General features: G+C 41.2%; 2 protein-coding genes across 2 annotated transcripts in view; one reads left to right on the top strand and one right to left on the bottom strand.

Moving 5' to 3' along the window:
- LOC125901590 (ubiquitin carboxyl-terminal hydrolase 37-like) overlaps window positions 1-25,909 on the bottom strand; it is a 311,232-nt gene that overhangs the window by 179,226 nt on the left and 106,097 nt on the right. The window lies entirely within an intron of this gene.
- Window positions 1-25,909, top strand: part of tmtopsa (teleost multiple tissue opsin a) — a 119,962-nt gene that overhangs the window by 56,014 nt on the left and 38,039 nt on the right. The window contains exon 3 of the mRNA XM_049597315.1: window positions 23,983-24,216. Within this exon, the coding sequence (XP_049453272.1) occupies window positions 23,983-24,216 (234 nt within the window). The remainder of the gene's footprint in view (window positions 1-23,982; window positions 24,217-25,909) is intronic.

Genomic DNA, 25,909 nt, shown 5'->3' with positions numbered 1-25,909 from the left:
CAAATGAAAGTATAACACTGAATGTATTGAACTGTGTGGACCTTGAACTAATGACCACGGATAAATCTGGACCCCATGGCTGGACCAGTTGGGAACCACTGATCTAGTTCATTTATAGACGTGTGCTGTTTACTCCTGATGATTCAATTAAGCTTCAAAAATCATAAAAATAGTCTTCATTTGTGGGGATTATCTTGCTGAACAAAACCTGTACAATTATTTTCTGCAATAATCCAATGTACAATGCCAAAATCCCACAGGCTTTTTGATAAGGGAACCAGGGGTACAAAAACTTCCACTCTATTGGTCCAGTGCGGTGCAGTTCATTCTGCTAGTTGTAGGTTTTCTACCTCTTCAGCAAAAGTAAATTACACAGTCATTTTGTCCTGTTTTCTCTGGTCTTCTAGCACCAATTTTAAAAGTATTTGCGTTTTACTACTGCAGACATTTTATAAAAAAGACAATCATTCTTGAAGTGAAATACTTCTTTCATGGCACTGACTGTTGAGCAGTTTCTCTATTTTATTTGATTAACTTCTGAGTGAGTGTGTCCATAACCGCATGCATATTATTAAATGTTTTGTATAAATTTATGAATCTGAGTCAGTCTACTTTTGTCAGTGAGTTTGACGGAGCCAGCCAGTTTAACTCAAACCAATCAAATGAGGAATGGAGTTGAAATAAAACACTTACTCTTTCAACAAAGCCTGTCACACAAATAAAAGACTCAATTTAATTCTGTGAGGCGGCATTTTCCACATAGACTTTGACTTTACATCAAATTTAAATTCTGCTGGGGTTCTTTTCTTCAATTTAGAGATTCAAACTGAGTATTTCAGAATCAGGATGCGAGACATTCTTGATGTCACATATGTCATTCGTATTTGCTGAAAGCAGGCATGTGTAAGGGCTGCAATAAACTCATCTTTTGACACCTTGCTCACAGCTGGCAAATGTAATTCATTTTGGTCTCGCTGGTCTCTTGATTTTTTTTCCCCCCTCTCAATCTCGAGTCCCTTTAGAGCTCCGGGAGGCAGGACAAGAGGCAGGATCTTCAGACGTTACCAAAGGCAATCTAACGGACAAAAAAAAACCCCTTTAGGTCTACAGTTCAACAAGTCAATTCCACGTCGCCTCTCCAGCGCTCTCCTCTCCCTCAGGTCCTTGGAGTGTTGTTATTCCAAATGAAAATGAATGTCCTGGCACTCCATCTTGGTGTACCTAAACACACATGCACCAACCTCGCATTCACTACATCCGCTCCTGAATTCCCCCGGCAGCCCGACAGAGCCTCACCCTTAATTTGATTCCTGATTCCCTCCCTTACAAGTTGTTTGTCTGTTGAAAGCAGCTGGTGATGCTTATTCTCCCAGCGCTCTGCAGATTTACTTGACTCTCCCTCATTCAATAAAAGTTACAATCGCACTCCTTTTCTGCACGACCTTGCAGGCACCTCCATGTGGCGGCGAGGGGGGGGGGCAGGTGGAGGGAAGGAATGTGGGGATATGGAAAGGTTGAGAGGAAGAGAAGGTGGAAGAGGAGGAGGAGGGGGGACAGTGAGTGTTTGTAAAGCGACTCAGCGGAGCGTTGAGGATTCTTGCTGAGAGAGGCCCTTTGATGGGCGACAGGCAGGCGTAGTGTTTGGCAGGCCACAGGAGGCTGGTGGTGTACAGGACTAATGCGGCAGACACAAATCCTGTGATCAATCATGTTTAGCGGCCAACAACTGCGCTGGCAGAACCCTCGGGCCGACTCATGAGCTGGAATGCTGAGGCACAACAAGCCAGTGGAAAGTGCTGTGCTGGTGTCTTTTCCCCTCTGGATGATGTGTGTTTGTGTGTACCCGGCACCCAGGTGTGTTTAAATGTAAACTCATGTGTTTGAGTTGACTGCCTTAGGTTTGTATTTTTTATATCTGGATGTCTATTTTAATATAAAAAAGTTTTTGAGATTTGCATGCAGAGTGGATGTATATATCTGTACAGTATCAGTGTGTGTGTGTGTGTGTGTGTGTGTGTGTGTGTGTGTTTGTGTGCGAGCCCCAAAGCACCGTCAGCATAAGACCGGAGTTGTGTACAGCTGATACGCTTCAAGAACCATTCTCCTCCTCTCTCAGCCACTTCAAGTAAGTAATTTCAGAGGAGAGATGTCACTTGTACAGCTGACATGTTTTAATATGACTCTCGGCATTAGCTGAACGTCTGGTCTCAGTGACTGCATTTTCCCCCCCTCTGGCAGAGCGGTGGGGGGAAGATGATGGAAGGGTGAAAAGTGCGATCAGATTGGTGAGGATGTAGCTTTCTGAGGCGTTCATGTTCTGGTGCCAGGAATCGACTTAGCTTTGATATGGTGGCGCAGTTTCAGCTGTCACAGCCCCGCCATCGGCTGAGAAATCATACAGAGGAATCTTCCAAGCCAACGCCAACCAGGCTTTTAAACTTGTGAATATTCCGCAATTACGGCGACGCCTGAAACAAAATGAGCCACTTTTATTACATTTACAATCCTTGTACTGTAGGTCCTGTAAAACCTTGGCTTTCAGTTAAAAGCCACAAGTTGGGGAGTTTTTGACAGCGACACATGCTCGTGTTTAATAAATCATCAGATAAAAAAACTCAGTTATGAGGAATCAGTTTTTATGAGGCTGAGTTTGAGTCAAGAGCTGTGGCATTAGAAGTTCCTCCTCATTAAATGAACTTTATGAGAGTTGCCCACAACAGATCACATATCTCCTATTCTCCTCTCCACATAACTTCAGTCACAATCAGAAGTCACCAGATACGTTGGCTCTTAACTTTTCAAAGTTAGATGCAGCCGAGCTAACTAAGGTCTATCATACGCTTAAGGACTCTGAAAAGACTTTGAAAATACTTTTAAAGACTAAAGTCTGACAAAGAAAATGTGAGTTTTTAGTCACGCACGATAAACTTTTTGCAAAGACTAAGAATCTTAAGGGGTCACTATTTGACAACAACTAGATTCTTTTTGAGATTATTTCCCATCCTGCTCCTGTGGGAAAATACTACACCAAACTGCTTCTAAGAAATATGATATATTAATAATCCCTTACCTTTCTGAAAAAACACATTACTCTAGACTAGGGCTGACCTTCGACTTTGAAAATTGAAGCTTCGGAGCTCAGATCGATTTTAAATCAAAGCCTTCGACGTCCAAAAAAGTTAATAACTTACAAACTATGGTGAAAAGGTAGTTTCTTGCAACCCTAGAATTAAGATAAAAATATTCAAAAACAAAAAAACACTTCTGGTTGCTGATAAGTATTGTTTAACTTTTGATTTAACACTAAAAATTAAAACCTTCGGCGCGCACTGCAGCACAAGCAGACAGATGGGCGACTCAGAGCAGCATGTGCCACTGACACCAGACTCAGAGCGCAGCGGACCGGTGGCAAATGTCACCATCAGCATATTATTTTACATCAATAAAATCTATTTTATCATTATTTTGAGTCACATTGTTGAATTTAGTTGTCTGTGTTCAAGCAGGATAATAGGTCTCCCATAATAGGTCTTCTATGCAACCAGTTGGCAAATCTCATTCAGGGCGCCCTATTTAAACTGCTCTGGCCTGCCTACTGTTGCTGCTTCCTCTGCAAGCCGCTTTGCAACCCTCCTCCACCCCAGCTCCTCCTTTTAATGCTGTGTCTGACTTATCAATGTCATTTCTGTTTGTCATTCATGCTGCTGTTTTTTTTCCCGGGGATCTTTGCTGCTGCTCTCCCTGCCTTAGGCTTTCCATGTAGGCGCAAGGAGGGGCAGACAGGTGTGCTCTCTCTACCTCAGGTTTTCCTTGTGTGCACGTGGAAGGGTAGAGAGGTGTGCACTCTCCTTCTTAAGGCTTTCCATGTAGGCGCGTGGAAGAGGCTTTCTGCATAGGCCTTGGAAAGGCAGAGGGGCCCAGAACAGAGCCATACCGCCAAATATAATACTGCAAATGGAAATAAAGTTTTCTTTGACTCAAGTGTTCCTGACTGAATTATTATTGTTATCAGTCAGAATGACTCTCACAGGAATGAAAACAGTGGGGTTATTTTTGGTTGAACAAACACTTTATAACTGGAACTGGAACTTTAAATATACTTGAAAGTATGTAATAAAAAAACTCCCTAAGTCTGGTAAAAACTCAAATAAAAGTGAGATTCTCTGCTTTTTTCAATACTGTAGATGAGCAAATGTTTACTGTATGACAACCATCAATTTTCAAACCATGGTATACCTTGAAACCAGTATATCACTGGAACCCTAGTCAGAATATCAAGAAGAGAAAAGACTGACTTAAGACAGCTCGGACTGGGTTTTATGACCACCTTACACCAAATGATTAAGATCATGACCTCACCAACTGATGTAAAACTGTCATGATTTTATTACAGAATTGGAAACTTGTCTGCAACACTGAAATCACTAAAAAAAAGTGGGGAAAAGGTTTGTGTAAAAGAAAGAAGGAGATACAGAGTAAGAATTTACAGTAAAGTCACTCAGAAAATTGCCTCTAATCTTTCCTTCCTGGTTGAGGTGGTGTAGTGCTGCAAAGTCGTTCCGCCTCACCTCTCCCAGGAGTGTCACGAGTGTTGACGGTGCATTCTCACAAAAAATTCTCCTGGCGTGGTAGATACTAATTGCTTCAAATGATTTGGCTTGGGTCTCTACTTTTCCAAAAAGTCTCAGAAGGTAGGAGCACTTAAAGAAGACAGTCAGAGAAGGTTATTTGTTTCGGCTTGCTTAGCTGAGTGCACTTACATGACGGCCTTGTCTTTAAAGGCTGTGTATGCATGTTTGTCTAACTGGCGAGGCAAAAATGGCTGCAGCCGCCACACGTCTACAGCCAGGGGAGCGTTGGCCAAGCTGTAAGCTTCAGCTGCCCATTATCCAAAATCAGGATAGAGAGAAAAGCAGGAGAGGGGAGCTTTAGTCTTCCTGCTGATTTGCTTTTAGCAACTGGACTCACAGTTATAAATCTACCTGGTTGCAGCTGTTCCCCGTACGCCTCCATTTCTCCTCTTTTGGGTTTTCAATCTTCCACCTTTCCTCTTTCGTTTTCTCTCTGCTGCACCAATCCCACTCCTTCCTCCCGTACGCTTTTACCTCTCAAACAAACTCTCGCTTCTGTATCTCAACGCTCTCCACTCCTCCTCTGTCTGTTCTTACCCACATGTCTTGCTCCTACCGACTGCCACAACGCATCGCCACTGCCACCAATCTCACAGTCTAATAGCCAGTGTCTGGTGCTGCTGCGGGCAGGGAGGAGGGCAGGCAGCAGCTGGGGAAGGAGCAGGAGGTACGGACTGCCTCCAGCCTCCCAGGGCTGAGGTGATTTTCAGCAGCCGGTCTGGCAGCCGCCCCCACTACATCGGTGTAATCCAGTTAGCCGGCCCGAGGACTCTGAATTAACTGATTATGTGGATTAATTAAAACACTTAGAGTGTGCTAATACGGTGTGCAAGTGGGGCGGAGGCGTTGAGGGCATCTAACGTGATTGTGGTGTAATTCTGGGTCACTGGCAGTCATTATTTTTTCCTCAGTGTGTAACTCCTTGACTAAGAAGCACTTAAGTGTTGAATGTTATCAGTGTTTTCGCTTCAGTTGGCTTTTTTATGATGCAATTATGGAAATCGGTGAATGAGCAGAAAGAAAAGACAGAGGTGGGAACAGACAGAGGAGCCTCTGATATTGTGAGGCAGAGACAGAAGAGAGATTTTTTACAGGAACATCTGGACTTAGATGAAACTGAAAAAGTGGAGAGCCGAAACAGAGTCGACAACAAAGCAGGAATACAGAGTGAATTTTGTAGTGTGAGGAAACAAAGTTCCTGAAGTTCCTGTCAGAGCAGTATCTGAATTGGAAACATGCTTAGAGTTGTGCTTCGATTTATTTCTGCCTTGCTAGAGCACTGCTGTCAGTCTGTCTCCTCCGTCCACCTGCAGACCAATTTTATGTGTGTTTGGAACATACTGGAGGTGACTTAGCCTCCACACTGGGGACATCGCACATGCCTGCTGGCCAGGTATCAAATAACGATTTATGCTTTGCCCTGATCCTCCTCCAAAAACCACCATAGCACTAAACTTTAGCTAAGAAAGTTGAAAAGTTGTCCTCTCAACAAAGGTCATCAGATCATTATAAGGTAATTATAACAGCATATTATATTACAAATACAAACTCAAAATCCATCCATCTTTCTGACTGGAGGAAAACAATCCTGCTCAGAGTCGATTGCTTGTTTGCAGCTCTGTCACTAACATTAAGCTGATGAGACGATTTGATTACACTGATATAAAAAGCAGCTGATGCCACTGGTGTGTCACTCAGCTTCAGAGAGGACTACCACAGGAACACAGATGAATACAGAGGCTGAAGGTCCACACTGCTTTCTAATTCCAAGCCCATAATTTGAGTCATTCATGCGTGCTTTGAAATACAATGCTGTTGTTTTCTCTTTCGCCGCCTGCTTCCAAATAAGGATTATCTGGTGCTCAAACCTGAAAAATTCATTTTTTAACCAGAACAGGATATCATGGCAGAGATACACAGTTGGGAATTAATGTGGCGTGAAACAGGACTTGGTTCCAAAAGTTTAAAATCCAACTCTGCACAGTACTTTTATGGGGTTCTTTTTAAATAGTGTATAACACTTCTACTGAAATTGTTGAAATACTGAATGAAGCTGAAATGGCAGCTGAAATTAAAATTTCAGAGTTTCAAGCCATTAGTCGACTAGTCGTCCGCATGTTTACGATATCATTTAAATAATTAAACTATATATTTTGGGCGGGGCAACACAATGGTTTGAGTTGAAGGTGTGAGAAAGAATAGTGTCAGTAACATTGTTAACACTGTGCTACATTACAGAGAAATACAAAACCGTACTAATGAACCTTCATTAATATAGGCCTATATTTTATCTACAAGTGCACGTCACACACTGAGCGAGCCGCCTGTTAATGACGCTGTCAGCAAAGCAGTAATGATTGTGCTAAGTGGCTAATGGGCATGTAGCTACTTCCATGTTTCAGATGATGCGTCATGTTTGTAGTCGACCAATGAAGATGAGTTTACATATCACCTTGGGTTCGTCCTTCACCTTCTCAAAATGATCCCACACTTTGGATTTCCTGCCCGACATGTTATTAACTAGCCTGTGGAATAACCGCAGGTACCAGCCCTGGCAATTATGTGCGTACTTTGTACCTTCTAACTGAATATCTGCGGTTTGGAGTTTAGTTTCTATTTAAGATATCTGCTTTATTTTACTGTTTAATGTTCGTTCTCAGCCGTATAAGAGTCTTAAGTTACTGCTGATGAAAACCCAGCATTTACTTATTTTGCTGCTTCACAGTAAAAGTTTATACATAACAAAATATGTGTATAATCTATAGGAAATTAAATATGTTATTACTGCAAATATAGTAACGCCAAGCCGTTAAGGCTGAGGTTTGGGCTTTCACTTTCATTGGCGATACTGTTTACAAATGGGAGCTGACATTCCTGCAGATTATACCTTTAAAGTTTCAAATTAAGTGAAGCGTAGCGCAAGTTGACGTGTCAATTTAAACATAAAATCTGAGTAAATTATATGTAAAAGTATCGGTGTAGATTTTGAGGGAGATGCAAGGACTACATCAACATAAGAATGTGCATTTTCTACAGCCAATATTGGGGTGAACTTTCCCTTTTGAGTGCCAGACGAGGTGTACATTTTAAATTGTGCTGAAGGAATCATTTAAGGTGGAAGTCCTGAAAGAAATGAATGCAGGCTCAAGTGTATAAACTGAAAGATGTTACTTCAAGTGTCGAGAGGAGGCACTGAAATGGTTAAAATGTCAGTTCAAGTGTTGGTGATAAATTTAGTTGGAAGTGTCAATTGAAGTAGAAGTCTTGAAAGAAACTAATATCAGTTGAAGAGTACAAACTGAAAAAGAAATATGTCAGCTGAAGTGTAAGTACTGGGAGCAGTTGTGAAAGTGTGACTCCAAAGAGCTGAGGAAGATTGGTTCGAAGGGGGGAAATCTGAGACTTGAAACCGTTGTGTCAGTTGAAGGGTAAGCATTAAAGGAGCTGAGACATTCGTCAAAGTGAAATCACTGAAAGCAAATTAAGTATAATTAAGAAGGTAAAAAGTCAGAAATTTATGTAGTGAAGCTGCTAGCTGAGTCAAAGCAGTCGAAGCTAAACTAATATGATGTACTGAGCACGATGGTGAAGATTGGTTTAAAGTCTGCAGCCCCTCTCAGGCTACACTCAGCCACAGGGTAAGAGAGCTGTTACCTGGGGCTAAGGAAGCTTCACACTGATACATCCCACAGTGGGCTAACCCTGACTTAAGCCGATGGCTCTGGAGCAGGGTTATCTCCTGAAGATCAACTAAACTCAAGGCTAAACATTTCCAGCATGAACAGTTACTCTCTTGCTCTTTTTCTAAGATAGCATGAACGCAGTGGTATCATGTGAAACTAGAAGACCTAAGGCAACCACTGGTGCCAACCATGTTGCCATAGCTTGTCAGGAAGAGAGCTAAATAACACTCAATAATTAGGCTAAATTTTGGAGAGGGAACAACTGGCATGGCCATTTTCAAAGGGGTCCCTTGAACTTGAACTCTCACCTAAAGATATCTGAGTGGAAACAGTTCAACAAAATGCAAAATCTTAACTGTAGTGGTAATAGTCTCTGCACGTCTGATAATCAGTTATATTAACTGTAAGATAAGAAACCACAGTCTTATATTGACCTTGTTTTCAATTAGCCTGTATGCGACAACAGCCACCACTATTTCCTTCCATGCTTCATCCTTCTTTTTGCGATCACGGTAAGAGCTGGAGGACATATCACACAGGCAAGGCTTCTGCTGCCACAACTCCACAAGGTTTTCGTCTTTGCTGGAAACTCGCACATTTCTTTAAGCGTGTTTTGCCTCCATGGCGAGCTGCTATCCATCTGTTTGATTGAGTTTAGCGCCAGTGCGTCATTTCATGCTGCATTTCTATTGGTTGGTTAGTAGGCGTAGGCTGTAACAGCAGTCACACTGTGAGATGGTGGCACTTTACGCTATTGTCCTATTTTTTCAGCGTCGCCGCCCTTGAAAAAATGCTATTTTGTACTTCCCAGCTCCCGCGGACTGGAGTGTGCAATAAAAATCCAGTTGACGCCCTGCAGCGCGACGCTTTTTGTGTGTGTTGGGGGCGGCACTTGACTCGCGTCAATGACACCGCCATCATATGATGCCGCCGGTGTGTTTTGGCCTTTAGGACCACCATTTTAGTTTTTAGTTTACCGTTTCTTTCGAGTTGGTCATCTTTGAACTGAGACAGACCAAAATTGCACAGTGTAACTGTGACTTTAGGGGCCCCATCTGGCCACCCCCATACAAAGTTTCTGGGAGCACCTTTAAGTGTGAAGTGAAGCTAATGGAATTTGTATCACATATTTGTTGTCCAATCACGTCACATCATGTCATCAGTGCCCACTGCTTTATGGTTACGTTGTAACCATGGTAATTACTACTAACCGAGGGAAACCTTGCTAACTTCAAACAAACAATACGTCCAGCATCAGACTATCGCGCCACATCTCGTAACATTGAACACTCTCTGTCCACACTGGATCAGTGTCTCCGGTCTCCGGTCATGCCATGTAAACAAACCACTTTCCCAGCAGCCGTGGTCTCTAAGTAACCACTGAAAAGGTGGGTGAGTACGAACTTCCTTATTATTCATACTCACAACAACACTATCATGGGTATCTTACAGATATCATTGTTGATACCAACAAGTTAGCTTGCTAGCATCCCTCACAATCCTTACCTGACACTCTCAGCTCCGTGGCGATCTCCCTCCAGACAGCTGCCAACTTATTTTGGTTTTTGTAGTGAAATAAGGAGGTATCCTATCTGCAATTCCTCATTTCAAGTCAGTCCTCATTCACTGCAGCACTTTCACTGTGAACAACAGAATTAAAATAACCATCCCACAAAAGTTTAGCTCTAAATGGCGCACGCATTGCTCTGCATCGCATCACTCACGGGCAGTTAGGACAGTCTAGTAGAAAACAATGCAATCAAACTGATTTAGTTGCTTATGCTTGCTCGCATCATATCCACTTAAGACATCTTCTTTTCAGTCCTTCCTTTCTCTAGTCTTCTCTCTTTTTGATGTCTCAGCATTGCTCTCACACTGAGCACTGCTAATGGCAACATTTAAACGTTGCTGTTTGCTTTTAAGGAATAGTTACATGTAAATGTTTTATGTAAAATAAATAGTCACTTGTTCCAACATTCAACCCACGGCTGATAGAAGTGCAGTGTGAACCCTATAGCTCTGGGTTTAGGTTAACCCTGGATAAACAGTATGTGAAAATCCACTGACTGAAGTTTCAAGGTGAAAGTATAAAAGAGTATAAAAAGGCTGAAAAGCGAACCCTTCCATGGTCACTGAGAAATGGAAGTAAGGCTGTGTCAGTTATTGTAGACTTCTTATTAGATTACATATTGTCTTCACTAGATTATATCTAGAGAGGACAATAATAGCCAGCTTTGGAGGGTATATTTTCCAATAAAAACATTTTCCTTCTGACCTGGCCTGTCCTCATATCCAGCCCTCATAAACCAAAGTTTTATGGCCGATTCTAAAGGGCAGTAGAGAGAAGGGTAGGTGACCAATCTACACATTACCTCTTGCTAGTTTTCTGTTATTGATTTAGCTTGTCCGGCAAATTAGACCCAATATAAATGTTCACTTTAGCATTCCTCTTTGTGTGTCCCTCAGCTTGAGCTCAAGAAATGAAAACACTTTTAAATGTAAGATAAATGTGTGCCACGTATAGACTGCAGAATGACGCAAATACCATTAGTTTAATTTCTGGCCAGCATTCAAAGCATTTCTCTATTTCCAACTTTCCCCAGTGTGTAATTCAATATACCAAATATGGGTTTTGAACTATTCTCCTTGAAAACTAACAACACTGAAAAATAGAGAGCATAGATGTTAGAACTCTGCGGCACTTTTTCCACCCTGCTAGACCTTTCCATCACCACTGACAAGGCCATAACGAGTCCTGCCTGAAGCCTGCAGGAGCCCTGCTTTGATTTTTAGACAAGAACTGCCATACAAAGCCCACAATGCAGCCACAACCCAAGAGCAGGGGTTCACTCTCCCCCTAAAAAAATCCATAAAATCTGATCCTTCCTCACCCAGGAATCTGCTCAAACTTTAATCATCCCATGCTTTGACCACTGCAACACCAACTGGAGTCAGGCTGCTGAGATATTCTTTTAAACTGAAACTTGTCAATCATCCCACGATTCTCGCACGTCGTTCGACTATTCCCTCCTTGAACGAGGATGATAATAATGGAGCTGTAGCCTTAACAATGCAGCTTATCCAGTGCTCTAATCTATGCTGCTAACCGCTGCGACCCCCCCCCCCCGAGACGACTGACCATCACTTCTTTTGGCTCTGCTTTGTCTGCCTTGCCAGAGTAGAGTCACCTTTCTCGATTCAAAAAAAACAACTTCCTTTTTAAAATCTCTTCAAAAGCATGTGCTTCTCTTCATATCTGTCCAGTTTTAACTGTTAAAGGCTTGTACCAGAAATGAGTTTCCCACTCACTCATTGAGACGACCTGACCATTAGGGATGCACCGATATAGGTATTTTCAACTGATACCGATAAACGTCAATTACCTGCTTCTCATGACCGATGACCGATACGATGACCAATAATTTCACATTTTGTATTTTAAAAAGAAGTCTGTAACTTGTAGTTTATGAACAACTGAGGGTAGGAAAGGCTTTGATGTAGTCCCACGATCGACTAGCCTACAGCTACCAAGTAGAATAGCGATAGCTTATGGATTCACCTCACACATTAACACTCAACTCAGACGAACAAGTAGTTGTGTCTCACACACACACAGTCAGAGAGGTAATGATACAACAAGTCGCTAACTGTAGCATCACATGGCCAGCTGTTATTAATAAGTTTAACAACAGTCAAGCCTTTTAAAAGCTTGGTGTTGGATGTAAGCTGCTGCTGCTGCTAATTAATTTGTGCCAACAGTTTGGGGACGGTCCATCAGCGCTTTGTCTAACCTATTCAACAGTCGGAGATCAGACCCTTGGCACAATCCTGTCATCTTCCTCTAGATCTGAGAAAGATGTCCACACCGTGACATGTGTTACCCTCTAGACAGCGTGCTGAAGTTGTTGTTGTTCTGTGTTTATTGGCAGCTCACAGATCAAGTTTAAAGGCACATGTACCACCACCCACTGTGTCAAGTGTGTCGATGCAGTCCTTGTTCAGTCAATGAAAGCAGTCTGGCTTTGTATTATCAGAGCTATTTATCAGCTATAAGTTTAATCATCAGAATAATTAATAATTCTAAAAGTGCCCCATTATCTGTGGATAATTTATTGACCCGATATATATCATCCCTCCCTATAATAATGGATCTGCGGCCTTAACAATGCAGCTCATCAGTGCTCTAATTTCTGCCACTAATGGCTGCGTTCCCCTCTGTGAGACGACTGACCATCACTTCTTTTGGCTCTGCTTTGTCTGCCTCTCCAGGGCGGAGTAACCTTCTGTCTCCATTCAGCAAAGAAAAATAACTTCTTTTTTGAAAATCTCTTCGAAAGCACGTTCTTCACTTCATATCTGTCCAGTTTCTAACAGTTTAAGGCACAGTTTATGTACAAGAACAGAGTAACCCACTCACTCATTGTAAAATCCACTCCTCAACTTGACATGAAGCTAAATGCCTACAATAACGTGTAACTGTCACATTTCTCAAGTGGCACGGCACACAGTTTACCCGTCTCCCTGGCTTCACACACCATTATTCATCCTCTTACATGTGACATGCGGCGATTAGAATAGATGGCTTTGCCTACAGACAGGAAATTTCTGCAGTACATGTCAGTGTGACAGCACAAGACCACGGAGTGTCTGTCTTCTCCCACAGAGACAACATGACAGACACATACTGAAAGCAGGTCCTTAATGTCAAATTCAGTGTCATCTGGAAGAGCAGAAAGTCTGTGTAGCAGAAAACACACACACATTCAAACATTCAGGCAGGCTCAACGAAGCGCAAAATACAGTCACTGTCCTACAGATATTTTATATGCAGGCAGGCACGCTTACACAGTTTTAAAGATGCAGCAGTGTACAGTTAATATGGGGGTGAGCAGGTAACATTGCTTTTGCAGCAGGTATTTCCTCTTAAATCAGATATTTAACAAGTTTTTTTGTGCTTTTCAGTAGAAATGTTATTCAACCAAGGCTAAATATAACTGCATCAGATTTTTGTGCTGATTTCCCAAAGCACAGTCGTCTTTCCTGCGATATAGCATGTTTTTGTTTGCATGGTCCAAGCAGTTTCCATTACTACTGGCCATGCTATGTGCCACTACCTTACAATAATTTACGCTGTTCTATGCTAAAAACTGTCCCAGAACACCCAAAATGCATCAGAAATAGTCCCAGGACAATAAGCCTGATGTCAGTGTAGCTGAGGTCTAAATTGGTGGTCACATAACACACTGGGCATCAGTACAAGAGGAACAGCTGTAAAACTGCTGCAGTGCACACACTGAGAAGCCCCTCAATCATCCGTCATTAACTCATCACATCTTGATCCATTAGGTCCAACAGAAGGTGTCATTTTCATGTCAATCACGTGGCCCAGCAGGAAACACAAGAAGCAAGAGATGGAAACTTTACACACTGAGGGAGAAGCTTTCATAATAACTGGCTGCCATGTGTGGATACTTCATCTGATGTTTAATACATATGACACTGGCTTATATTAAGACATTTTGACATGTGACAATAGGGGTGTGCCATATAATATCGTTCATGATAATACTGGTGTTATTCTTAATATGATATGAAAAATTCATATTGTGATACTCGCAATATTTGGACTTGGTCATACTGAAGAGGCAGATACAATTTTGGCTTTCTTTAAAAATATTTAGAGGGCTAGCTCCTCTGATATACTGAGCATAGCATTAGTTCAAGTGGGACCCAATGTCAAGCTCAGCTCACATCCCAGTTACATCAGCTGATCTCAACAGCCAATCAACTGATAGCAGCTGACTGATGCTGCTCTCCCTGCCTTAGGTTTTCCATGGAGGCGTGTGGAAGGGCAAAGGGGTGTGCTCTCTCCGCCTTAGGCTTTCCATGTAGGTGCATGGAAGGGCAGGGTGTCACACCTCGCCTTGTTAGTTAAGTTACTTTTTGTTTCTCACATTTATCTTTGTTTCTTGTTTTATGTTGAAACTCACCTGTTGTCTCATTTCAGGTCCTTCACTTCCTGCCCTCATGTTTTCCCACTTGTGTGATTACCTGCCCCGCCCCTAATGTGTTGCACCTGTGTCTCATTGTCTCCCCTCCCTGTAGAGTATTTAGTCTGCTTGTTTTCTCCCCTCTGTGCCAGTTCGTCTTGTTCCTTTGTGACAGCATTCCAGCGTTTTTTCCTTGTGAGTCTTCAGTGTTTTTTGACCTGTTGCTACCCTTTTTTGACCCTGCTTTTTGCCGGCCGTCTCTCTACCTTTGCCTCTGCTGTTTGACCTCCTGTGTACCGACTTTGGCAAGATTAAAGGACAAGTTTGTGTATTCCACTGTGCACCAGTCTGCTTTTGAGTCCCTGCGTACGTCAGTCTTTACACAGGGAGGTTTGCCTCTCTGCCTTAAGCTTTCTTCATTTCCACGTGGAAGGGCAAAGGGGTGTGCTCTCTCTGCCTTATGCTTTCCATGTAGGCGCATAGAAGAAGCTTGCTGTGTAGGCCTGAGAAAATGCAGAGAGGCCCCAGAACAGAGCCATACCACCAAATATAATACTGCAAATGGAAATAATGTTTTCTTTGACTGAAGTGGGCCTGACTGTACTATATGTAGTGTGTTCCATATCTTTGGAGCGTAACTGACAAAGGCTGCATCCCTGATCATCTTCCAGCTGTTGCTGGGAACCTCCAATAAACCAACAGCAGATGATCACAGTGTTCTTAGGGGCAAATAGTTAACAAGGAAGTTAGTAATGTAGCTTGGTCCGAGTCCATTTAGGGCTTTGTGTACAAGAAAAAGGACATTAAAATAATTTTTTAACATTGGCAAAATTACCCTTTGAATTGTCAAATATGTGTATTTGATTTAATATATCATTATTGGTTTTTATGAATTTTTTTTCCAATAATTTCCATGCAGTTCAAATTTAATACAGAAATCTGACACTACACAGCAAACACCTCTTCATATGGGATTTTAGTGCTTCATCTATTTCATATATTTTTTCCAAATATTAAGAAATAATACTAATGGCTTAATATTGACCTCTACAGTTCAATTCCCAAATTCTCGTGATTACAACAGTGACCTTAAGTGCTATATTGTAGGCAGCTGGACTTGCTTGAGTTTCCTGAAGATGTTTCACAGAATGGCGATTCTGCACCATTCCGTTAGAACTGAAGAAGCCTCGTGTATGAGAGGTAAAACAGCTTCGAGAAACTCAAGCAAGTCCAGCTGTGTACGATATAGCACTTACGATTCCCATGACCTGGATGACTGAGAACCTTCACCAACTTGAACGGCTTTCACTGCTGCTTGTGAAGACAAAGCAAAGTAAATGTGACACTGGAGGTTTTCAAAAAAAATCATGAATTTTCCACTGTCAGTGTCGTCCGTTCACGCCACAATGTTACCAGTTTTAAATTTGTTTTTCATCAAGAGAAGATGGACATGTGGCGTGAGAGCATGTGAAAAGTGTCAATTGGAATCGTATTTTCTGTACTGAGTATCATGCACCTGTTTATGTAGAGAGTTGAAGAATGACATGCACCGTCTTAATTGACATGCACAGCCATGCATATGCAGGTGGTATGTTGAGCCCTGTCAACATTTACTGGACACTCGCACAACCACTGTAAATTTGGATTTGAAAATGTACTTCTATGTGTGACAGGAAAAAGAAGAGCAAACTTTAAATATGGGCAAACTAAGCAGAGGCAGACTCATGAGGAAAGCACAAAACCATTTCACGTACCAACAACTTAAACTTTATTTCATTTACAGGCAGGTTCTTTTAGTTTGGTTTAAAAACTAATTTCAACATTGCAGCATAGTGGCCACGTGATCTGTCTGCAAAACTGACAGCCCACCAGAGACTCAAGAGGAGACAATGCTCCTTCTGTTGTCGCAGAGGAAAATCAGCCATCGCATATATAATTAAGTCAGTGAAGTGTTGTGATGATATTCTCTCTTGACAAACATTTCCCGTTAAACAGTTCCTGACAAATTCTTTCCCACTCGTCGTCCGTCCACGCTCTGTGAGCATCAGTGCTGCATTGGACGACTGCCCATAATCTACAGCTCCATTTCAAACTGTCATGACGCGGAGCTAAAAAGAAAGGGGCTGCTGTTCTCAGTTCACTGCCTGTTTAGTGCAACATCATGTTGTCCATCATCTGAAACCTTCTGTTATTTTGATGCTCATTACCAAGCTTGTTGTCCCGTTATTTTGACAAAAGGCTGCAACAGATTTGTGCCGTCACATGGACATGGCACATAAATATTAATTATACAGCTTTGGGGATTGCTGTTTAGCATATGAAACGGTCTCTCTGTTAGGGCAGTCAATTAGTAAGCTAGCTCCTTTCACCAGCCGCCCAGCCTTTGATTGCAATCATTCAGCACTTACTCTCCATTTCCTCAATTTGTCTGTGATCTCTGCCACTTCATTTATTTAATCAAAGCCAAGATTGAGGCTATTAGCCACCTATTCTCCAGAGCTGACAAACTGAGAAAGACTACAGGGAGGGAAAAGAAACTGAAATTTTACTCAACCAAAATCCAGCCTGCTTCTATGAAAGTGCAAAACCATGCACTGCTCTATCATTTTAATATTTAACACCTTCAGTTGAAATTTAAATACTAAATAATATGATAATCATTCATAATAATGCCACAAAAGAATAACTGTAATGTATGCTATTCACCAAACAGTAATTAAATGACATGTGCATTAGTCATATGCGCATCACTGTCATAACAGTCCATCATCGTTGCAGGTGTCATGTTTGTGAACAGCTGTAGTCACGTGGATGTACACACAGTTGCATCTGTAGAGTCTTAATGGACTCTGAACAGCGAAACAGAATTTATTCTGGTCCAAAGACTGAAATCAACTCTCTGAGACAAAGGTCACTGGATACATCCTGGAATGTAACTGGAGGACATATAACCATTGCAAGAACCATAAACCATTGCAAATAAAGCCAACTGTTACTGAAAAGGAACGGTTCAAAGTCATTAGATACTGCTACAAATGTGTGCCACACTAATTTGTCACATTTTAAGTGCGAGATTAGCTGGAATTGCTTAAATATGCACAATCCTGCTGTTCATGTACATACTGCATCTTGTGTAGTTACAAGCAAGCACATAAGTACATCATAATCACTATCTATCTGCCTTGTCCAAGAAAGCTTAGCTGCCACACTGGGTTATGATCTAACAAAACACCAGTCTGATCTTACATTTTTCCTTATCAAGATAAATCATTTCAGCCTCTTTGTTGCTTAGAAATGAGAAACCTGCTTTTGTCTGCCAGTCTAAAATCAAGGACCCATTGTTAAATAAACTAAGAGAGTAAACACTTCAAAGTTTGAATAAAATGGTCTAAACATGTTTTGTATTCCCAGAGTGGTGTTAGCCTCCTGGGGATAAATGAGCTAAATGTAAAGAGTCTGTCAGTCACGGGCACGGCTTGATTAGCCACAACGGAAAAGTATTTATTTGCTTTGTGTCACATTGTGGCAGTAATGCAAACACTCTGTCTGTCTGCTGAAAGCTGAGTGCTGTATTAATGTGTAGATTCATGCAAATGCCTCAGTGTGACTGACAGCACAGGAGTCTATAGGAATGCATGAGATTCCAACAAGGTCAGTATCATGTGAAGTGAACAATGCTGGGGCAGAGCCGAAAACACGGTATCATTTTATTGGCCCGTAAAACATACATAAACATGTACACACACCATGTATGTAGCAACACTTAAAATGGAAATGTCTACATGTGGTGAAGATTTGTGCAAATACAGAGGTTTCATTAGGAGCTCAACATAGAGAGAGACAGAGGGACATATGAAATATGTTCAGCCCCCGCACCAGTGATAGCCATGGCCGGAGGCATTATGTTTCCAGGTTGTCCGTCCAACCCATAGACATATATACGTAGACGCCGCATCGACTGCCTGAGTGCATCCTGCGCCGCCGCCATCTTGGATGGGTCTCGCTTTGCCTCCACAGTGCATTCACTTCTATTGAGGAAGGAGCTGTATGCACAAGTAAAATAGAATAACTCACTGAATTTTCAACTGTTTTTCACGCGGTTTGGTTTGTTACAAACGGCACACATGTAGTTATGATACAGGATGCTTTCGTACATTAAAAATGCGGGATTTCATGCTTTAATACTTTCTACAGATAGCAACAGCATGTTATTTAGGTCACAACACAGTTATTTTATTCACCTCAAACCCAGAGTGGGAGGTATAAACATAATATACACAATACAAAACATAGTATAGCATATTAATAAATTTATTAATATATTTTAATAAAGAAAAGCTTGATTGTTGATTGAGTTTATTTCTCACACACACTCACTCTCTTCTTTATCCACAGCCAGACTTCATAATTCTTTGTTAAATAGATGATCTTACAGACTTCTTTGAAATTTCCTTTGGGGATTAATAAAGTTCTTCTTATTCTTATTACACTGACTGCTGTGATCCCTCAAAAGTAGTAACAAAACATTTTCAATATTTACATAAACACTGAAATTAATTTTGGTATTTGTATTATAACTAAGAAAATGGGACTGTGGTCAAAATAATTTGAAGAAAAGATACAGAAGGATGAGCAGCAGGGGATATTTGCAGCACAGTCGGTGGAAAAGTGAATATGTACACAAAGGTGTGCTATACATAATATGCTATCCTATGTTTTGTATTGTGTATATTGTGTTTATACAGTATGTTTATACAGTACATATATACCGTGTATATATACATATATATATATACACACACACACACACACACACACACACACACATATATATATATATATATATATATATACACACACACACACACACAGTATATATATACATATTTTAGGGATGTAACGATATGGAAAATTTGATATCTCGATTATAGTGACCAAATTATCACAGTAAACGATAATATTGCGATATTTTTTAAAGCGCTGTAAAATGTCCAAAAAATAGATACATTGAAATAACTTCACTAAATCTGGTAACTTCCTTATCATACTAAAATGTTAACAGCCGAAATCTTATATTAAAATGAAACTTTCACATTAAAGGGGCAAGGGATTGGCACAGCAACAAAAAATTTTATTTTAAATTAACAAAATATGTAAACAAATTACAGGAGCAAAGCTTATTTGTCTGGTGCATTTTAACAGTCAGCAAAACATGTAAACAATTTATATATTATTTATTTATTAGCACAAGAGGAAAAATATATATAAAACAAAACAATGCAAGAGTAGAACAAAAGACATACAGTATATAGAACAGATATCACAAATGTGCAGGAGAAACCAAAAAAACCCCAAGGGCAATGGTCATCATTACACAGAATAATTCACACATTAGAAGTGTGCATGTGAGTCAGAGGATTACCTGTATGAGAAAAGGAGTGCATGCTCTCGGTCAAAGGTTAACACTGCAACGTTTTATGTTGTTTCCTTGAGCTTATGTCAAGAAAGCATAACTGGCCGTCTATATCGATTCTAGCTCTCCATACAGTAACCATAATCATAGTGATTCAATCACAGTTGATCTCAATTAGCGTTACGTTACGTCGGTTTATATTCTGTTGGCTCCACTCAGTGTTTTCAGCTCCGTTTCGTTTTGAAACACTTAACGTTAGCAACAATTAGCTAATCAGCTAGTATTAGCTCCAAAGTGTCTTAAACGAAAACGGAAAACCTAGTCGCCATTTAGGAGGACAGATACGGCTCAAATGTCCCGTATACGTCGAGAGTTACACATTATCATGTGTAACTGTTATGTTATGACAATCTGAGGATGATGGTCATGGAGATGAGCCAGCAGATTTGTAGTGTTGCCACCCTTCGCAGCAACTTTCTTTCTGCATGTACTGCACACAGGATAGTTGTCCTCCACCAGCTGTCCCTCAGCATTCTTCAGAAACCCAAAGTACGCCCAGACCTCAGACTTTGTGTGTTTAGTTGGGGGGAAAAATGTCCTGAGTGCGCTATCACCACCTTCCGCCATGTTTTCATTTTGTGTTTACACATGCTACGCATTCACGCAGCGCCTGCATCGCGAGACTTGAATGAGACTGTTATTACATGTCCTGATAATCCACCGCGATAATGCAATTAATTTAAACATAAACGGTAATTCTTACCGTGTAAAAATTAACTATAAATTCTATATATATATATATATATATATATATATATATGTGTATGTATGTATATATGAGGTGAATAAAAGAACTGTGTTCTGACCTAAATAACATGCTGTTGCTATCAGCAGAAAATATAAAAGCATGAAATCCCGCATTTTTAATGTACGGAAGCATCCTGTATCATAACTACATGTGTGCCGTTTGTAACAAACCAAACCACGTGAAAATCAGTTGAAAATTCAGTGAGTTATTCTATTTTACTTGTGCATACAGCTCCTTCCTCAATAGAAGGAAGGCAAAGCGAGACCCATCGGCGAGGACGTCGGTTCCAATAGGCAACGGCAGTCAATGCGGCGTCTATGTATATATGTCTATGGTCCAACCCACCTGTCCATACATCCTGTTCTTGTGAACCCAATATCTCAAGAATTTGAAGAATTTCTTCAAATTTGAGAAAAATGTCCACTTGAACTGATAAGATTTTGGTGAATATGGTCAAAGGTCAAGGTCACTGTTATCTTGCATGCTTCTCATTCTCGTGAATGAGGTATCTCCAAAACACCTCAAGGGAATTTCTTAAAATATGGCACAAACGTTCACTTGTCTACACTCGACATCCTGGACTTAAGTCTGGGATGTACTGATTAGATGTCAGTGGTCAAAGGTGAAAGGTCAGGGTCACCATGACTTCGTCTGTCGCATTCTCATAAACACAGTATCTCAAGAACACTTTAAGGGAAATAACAACAGATTAAAATTTTGGTTGTCATAGGCCAAAGGTCAAGGTCAATGTGACCTCACAAAGCATGTTTTTGGCCATGCTCAAGAATTTATACACTGATTAAGACAAAGGTCAAGGTCCCTGTGACTTTGTCTGTCTCATTCTCGTGAAAGCCATATCTCGAAAACAAAAAATCCCTTGAGGGATTATTTTTCATATTTGGCACAAACATTCACTTTAAGTCAAGGATGAACTGCCTAGATTTTGGTGAAAGGTGAAAGGTGAAGATCATTATGACACCATCTGTAACATTCTCAAAAACATGTTATCTCAAGAACACCTTGACAGAATTTTTTTTGATGACGTCAGTGACCAAAGATTAAAGGTCAAAGTCACTGTGACCTTGCATCTGTCTCAGTCTTGTAAACAAGATATCTCAACGCCTTGAAGGAATCTCTTCAAATCTGGCACAAACGTTCACTGTGAGTCAAGGATGAACTGATTAGAATTTGTTGGTCAAAGGTGAAAAGTCAAGGTCACTATCACCTCGTCTGTCGCATTCTCATGAACACGGTATCTCCATTTTGACTCAACCATGAACTGATCAGTTGGTGGTCAAATGTCAAGGTCACTGTTCCGTGCTTCCTTTTAATTCTTGTCAACACAAAATTTCAAGAAGCCTTTGAGGGAATTTCGTCAGATTTGGCAAAAACGTCCACTTTGACTCAGTGATGAACTGATTAGACTTTGTTAATTGAAAGTCAAAGGTCAGGGTCAGTATGACCTTACAAAAATGTTTTTGGCCATATCTCAAGAATTTATACACTAATCATAACAAAAATTCACACACATTTCTCATAGGATAAAATGATAAAGTGATGAAATTTCATATCCAAAAGGTCAAAGTTCAACTTCACTGTGACATCATAATGTTCGACACAAACACTTTTCTATACCATTATTCAACATCAAAACAAATCAGAACAGAAGGGGACGAATTTGATCAGACACTGAATTAGTGACCATAATCTTGGGTGTCCATCTTGAAACTGTGCCCATTGTATCGTCTAGGTTCATGTTTTCACAGACATGGATGCAAACTGTAACTGCAAGGTGACAGGTTCATGGAGGCATACACCTGCCAGGCAGTAATTCTAGCTCTTCATGATTAGCTGTTATGGGAGTGATGACGACTGATCACTGGACCCTCAGGAGTTTTTTTTTTGTTCTAAGTCATGCTGTTTTTCTGCTTGAGTAATTTACTTGTGTGTGTGAATCAGTGTACACAGTATATCTTTCATAGAATACCATCGCTTCACTTCACCTGCTGTACAAAAAAAAAGGAAAGGAAAAAGAGAACTTGCCACAGCAGGAGCCTTTTGTGAAAGCAGCTTCCTGTCGGTGTGTGTCTCCATGGCGATGAAGTCAAGTGACAGCTGCTGACATGTGGCCATGAGGCAGAGACACACATGGAGACTCCTCAAGTTTGTGGAGAGTTAAGTTGTTTGTAAGTTTGCAAGTTTGTTCATGTGAAGGTGACTGGCTGTACTTCAGTTTTTTCCCACCTGGAGCCCATTGTCCTATGATTTTGTGTCTAACTGAGTAATGGAGACAACAGTTTTTGAGACTGGTCTAGAATTGGGAGAGAGCGCTACAAATGGCAGTTGTAAAACGGGCTGCAAACAATTGTGCACCAATAATGTACTTCCATTAAAAGTGCTTGTTTTTGCCACCAACTAGTCTCACATAGCCAGATCTATCTGGTGCTGTGTCAGCACTGGAGAAAGATCAGGCTGAACCCATTTTAACTCCCCACTCAGGGAAAGAACACTTGGAGTCGTTTGTGTTTCTTTAAACCCTTCTTTAAGTCCGGTATACACTGCTTGATTTTGGGTTGTCCCAGACGAAAGATGACAAACATGGAAGAAACGTGGCGATATCTTTGGTTGTGGCTCTAAAACAGCGATCTTTAGTCACACAGTGAGAAAGGTTCAAGGATCTTCACTGTCTTGTGATCAAAGACAGCCTGGAATAAAATTCTGATAGTGTCTGAAATTTGTGATGACTATCTCACAGTGTGACAGCTGTTACAACCTACATCTACTTACCAACAAATAGAAATGCAGCCAAGTGTCGCTGCACTAAACTTATCAGATAGACATGAAATAGTAGATATCTTCTTCTGTATGTATACATGTCTACAAATTTCAATCTACTGCCTTCCTGGTTGAATAGAATCTTATTACAGATGGGAATTGCGGACAAATTTGCAATAAACCACAGCTGTAATAATAATAATTTGAGAGAACAACACTGTGTGTGTGTCAGAAAACAGTGTGTGTGTTTCCGTCTATTGTATTGCACCACTTAATATTTGTGTTGTTATTCCGTCTCATTTGATTTCCAGGAAATGTCAAAGTGCTCTCTGTCATTTTCTTGTTCTTCTGCCTTCTGTCTCCTCGCTGATTAGAGTCCCTCTGTAGATGTAGAGATGAATTGCCCCTTCCTGCTCTTCTGTCTGTGTGCCGCTCTCTCTGCCTCTCTATTCACCTCTCAATCTCTCACTTCACCCTGTCTGACCTGCACTCTATTCTGTCACTCCTGTATTTCATTTCCTAGACTCTCCTCCTCATCCTCCTCCAACAACTTCTCTCTCCCATCAGGGAAATTCAGATGCCTCGTAGCAACAAAACTCAAACCCGCTTGTGTCATTGCGAGCTCATCGAAGTATAATTTCTCATCCTCTTCTCCTCTTTCTCTTTTCCTCGCTGTCTCCAGGTGAGCGGGATCAACGCGTCGATGAGCAGAAAACGTGAGCAGCGTGTGTTATTCATGGTTGTGATCATGGTGATCTGCTACCTGCTGTGCTGGCTGCCGTATGGCATCATGGCCCTGCTGGCCACTTTCGGGCCGCCCGGCCTGGTCACACCCGTGGCGAGCATCATCCCCTCGATCCTGGCCAAGACGAGTACGGTCATCAACCCAGTCATCTATGTCTTCATGAATAAACAGGTGAGGAGGGGGGAGGGAGGGCTGTGGCTCAGGGTCAGTGCTTTTTATCTTTGGCTGTCAATGAGCAGCAGGCGGAGATCATCTTGCCCAGTCAGGCAAATCATCTGGATTGTTTTGATTTGATATCATGGAACCGAGTCATTGTTTTATTCTCCCGTCAGCTGTTATTCCAGCACCTGCTTGACACTGAATAATCTACATCATGTACCTGTGTGCAGATAATGAATAAGAAGGTGGTTTCTCACATATGAATCTGGCTGTTTGTTTCAGATTTGAGGAAACAAATGTATCAAGCAGCATCACAGGGTCCAGTATTCAGCTGTCTTATAAAACATCAACAACTCCATAATGAGAGACAGGCGTCCGGGTCCTCGTGTTGCATTTGAGGTGCATTTCAGGCCACGTTGGACAAATCTAATATACTCCGTAATCACCTAACCCAATCATGTGATCCTAACCAGTTCCTGGTACGTACTGGCTATTTGTCAAACCACAGGAGGTATCTACAGTGTCATGAAGGCACCCATCGTCTAAAGTGTTAATAATTAGTCTCACAGCAGGACTCAATTAACCTTGGCCCGTGCCCACTTTAGACAGTATGATGAATCACGGGAGTTATTATCTTTAATTTGGAGCTCCTATTTTGAGCTTGTTGTTAGCAGCCTGGGACGGTTATTATGTTTATCTGCTCTACTACTTTATTATATTTAATTATAATTTGTCTGTGTGGAGGTAAATAAAACTGACCCAATGAGCACATGTCACATGAATGGCTCATTTTTCATCAGGTGCAGGGCTCTATAATGTGCGTATTTCACTTGCATTCGCCCCTAAATGTAGATATGTGCAAACCAGAAAAATAATTTACAAGCACAGTTTGAGAGTAAAAATTACAACCTATAAAACTACAAGTCCCACAATTCCACAAGTCATAATGCACCAATCACAGAAGAGAGAAAAGTGAACAACACTGAAAAAAAGTAGCGGTACAGGACAGGCTATGTGTTAACGTTATAAGCGCAGACATCCCGAAAAAATGAACCCCAAGGTCAATTAATGAGGCTTTACATTACTTAAACTGAGGTAGCTAATGTCAGCATTAGCATAGTGGCTAGTAACAACAGGACGGCTGAAAACAACGTTGGCGAAGCTACAGTGACCTCCGCGGTCACTTTAATGTCCACTAGAGTGAGAACATATAAATTTATTGCAAACTGGCACAAAATGTTGAAAACAATGCCATGTATGTGCTAGTGCACAAATAGTAAACACATATACACACAGTAACATCATGACTATCATGTTCAAACGTCAGCAGTTTATCACCAGTTTTCAAACGTGAGCTCCCTGTCATACATTCTCGTGTCAGCACGGTGGACGCAGAGCCTCCAAGCTTTCCTATGAGACAGCGCTGAGCAGTTTTTTTTCATGCAGCAAAGCCAGACAGCCATTGGATAAATGTGACAAAATCATCACTTCCAGGAAGGCTCAGCTTCCCTGGGACCTAATGGAGCGGTAGGTGGGAGAAGATGCTCGGTGTATGCATGATGATTGGAGGAACTGTCTAAGGCTGAAACCCTTTGTGATTGACAGCGCTTTGGAAATACATACCGACATCGTCGCATTTTGAGCTCAATCCCATGCGGATATTTGCGAGTGGAGTCTTCTGACAGAGTGCCGTCCGGAGTTCCTT

The sequence above is a fragment of the Epinephelus fuscoguttatus genome, linkage group LG15 (assembly GCF_011397635.1).
Source record: "Epinephelus fuscoguttatus linkage group LG15, E.fuscoguttatus.final_Chr_v1".
Lineage (NCBI taxonomy): Eukaryota > Metazoa > Chordata > Actinopteri > Perciformes > Serranidae > Epinephelus > Epinephelus fuscoguttatus.
Note: the sequence above shows the minus strand (reverse complement) of the source record. Positions and strands in the feature narration are given on the sequence as shown.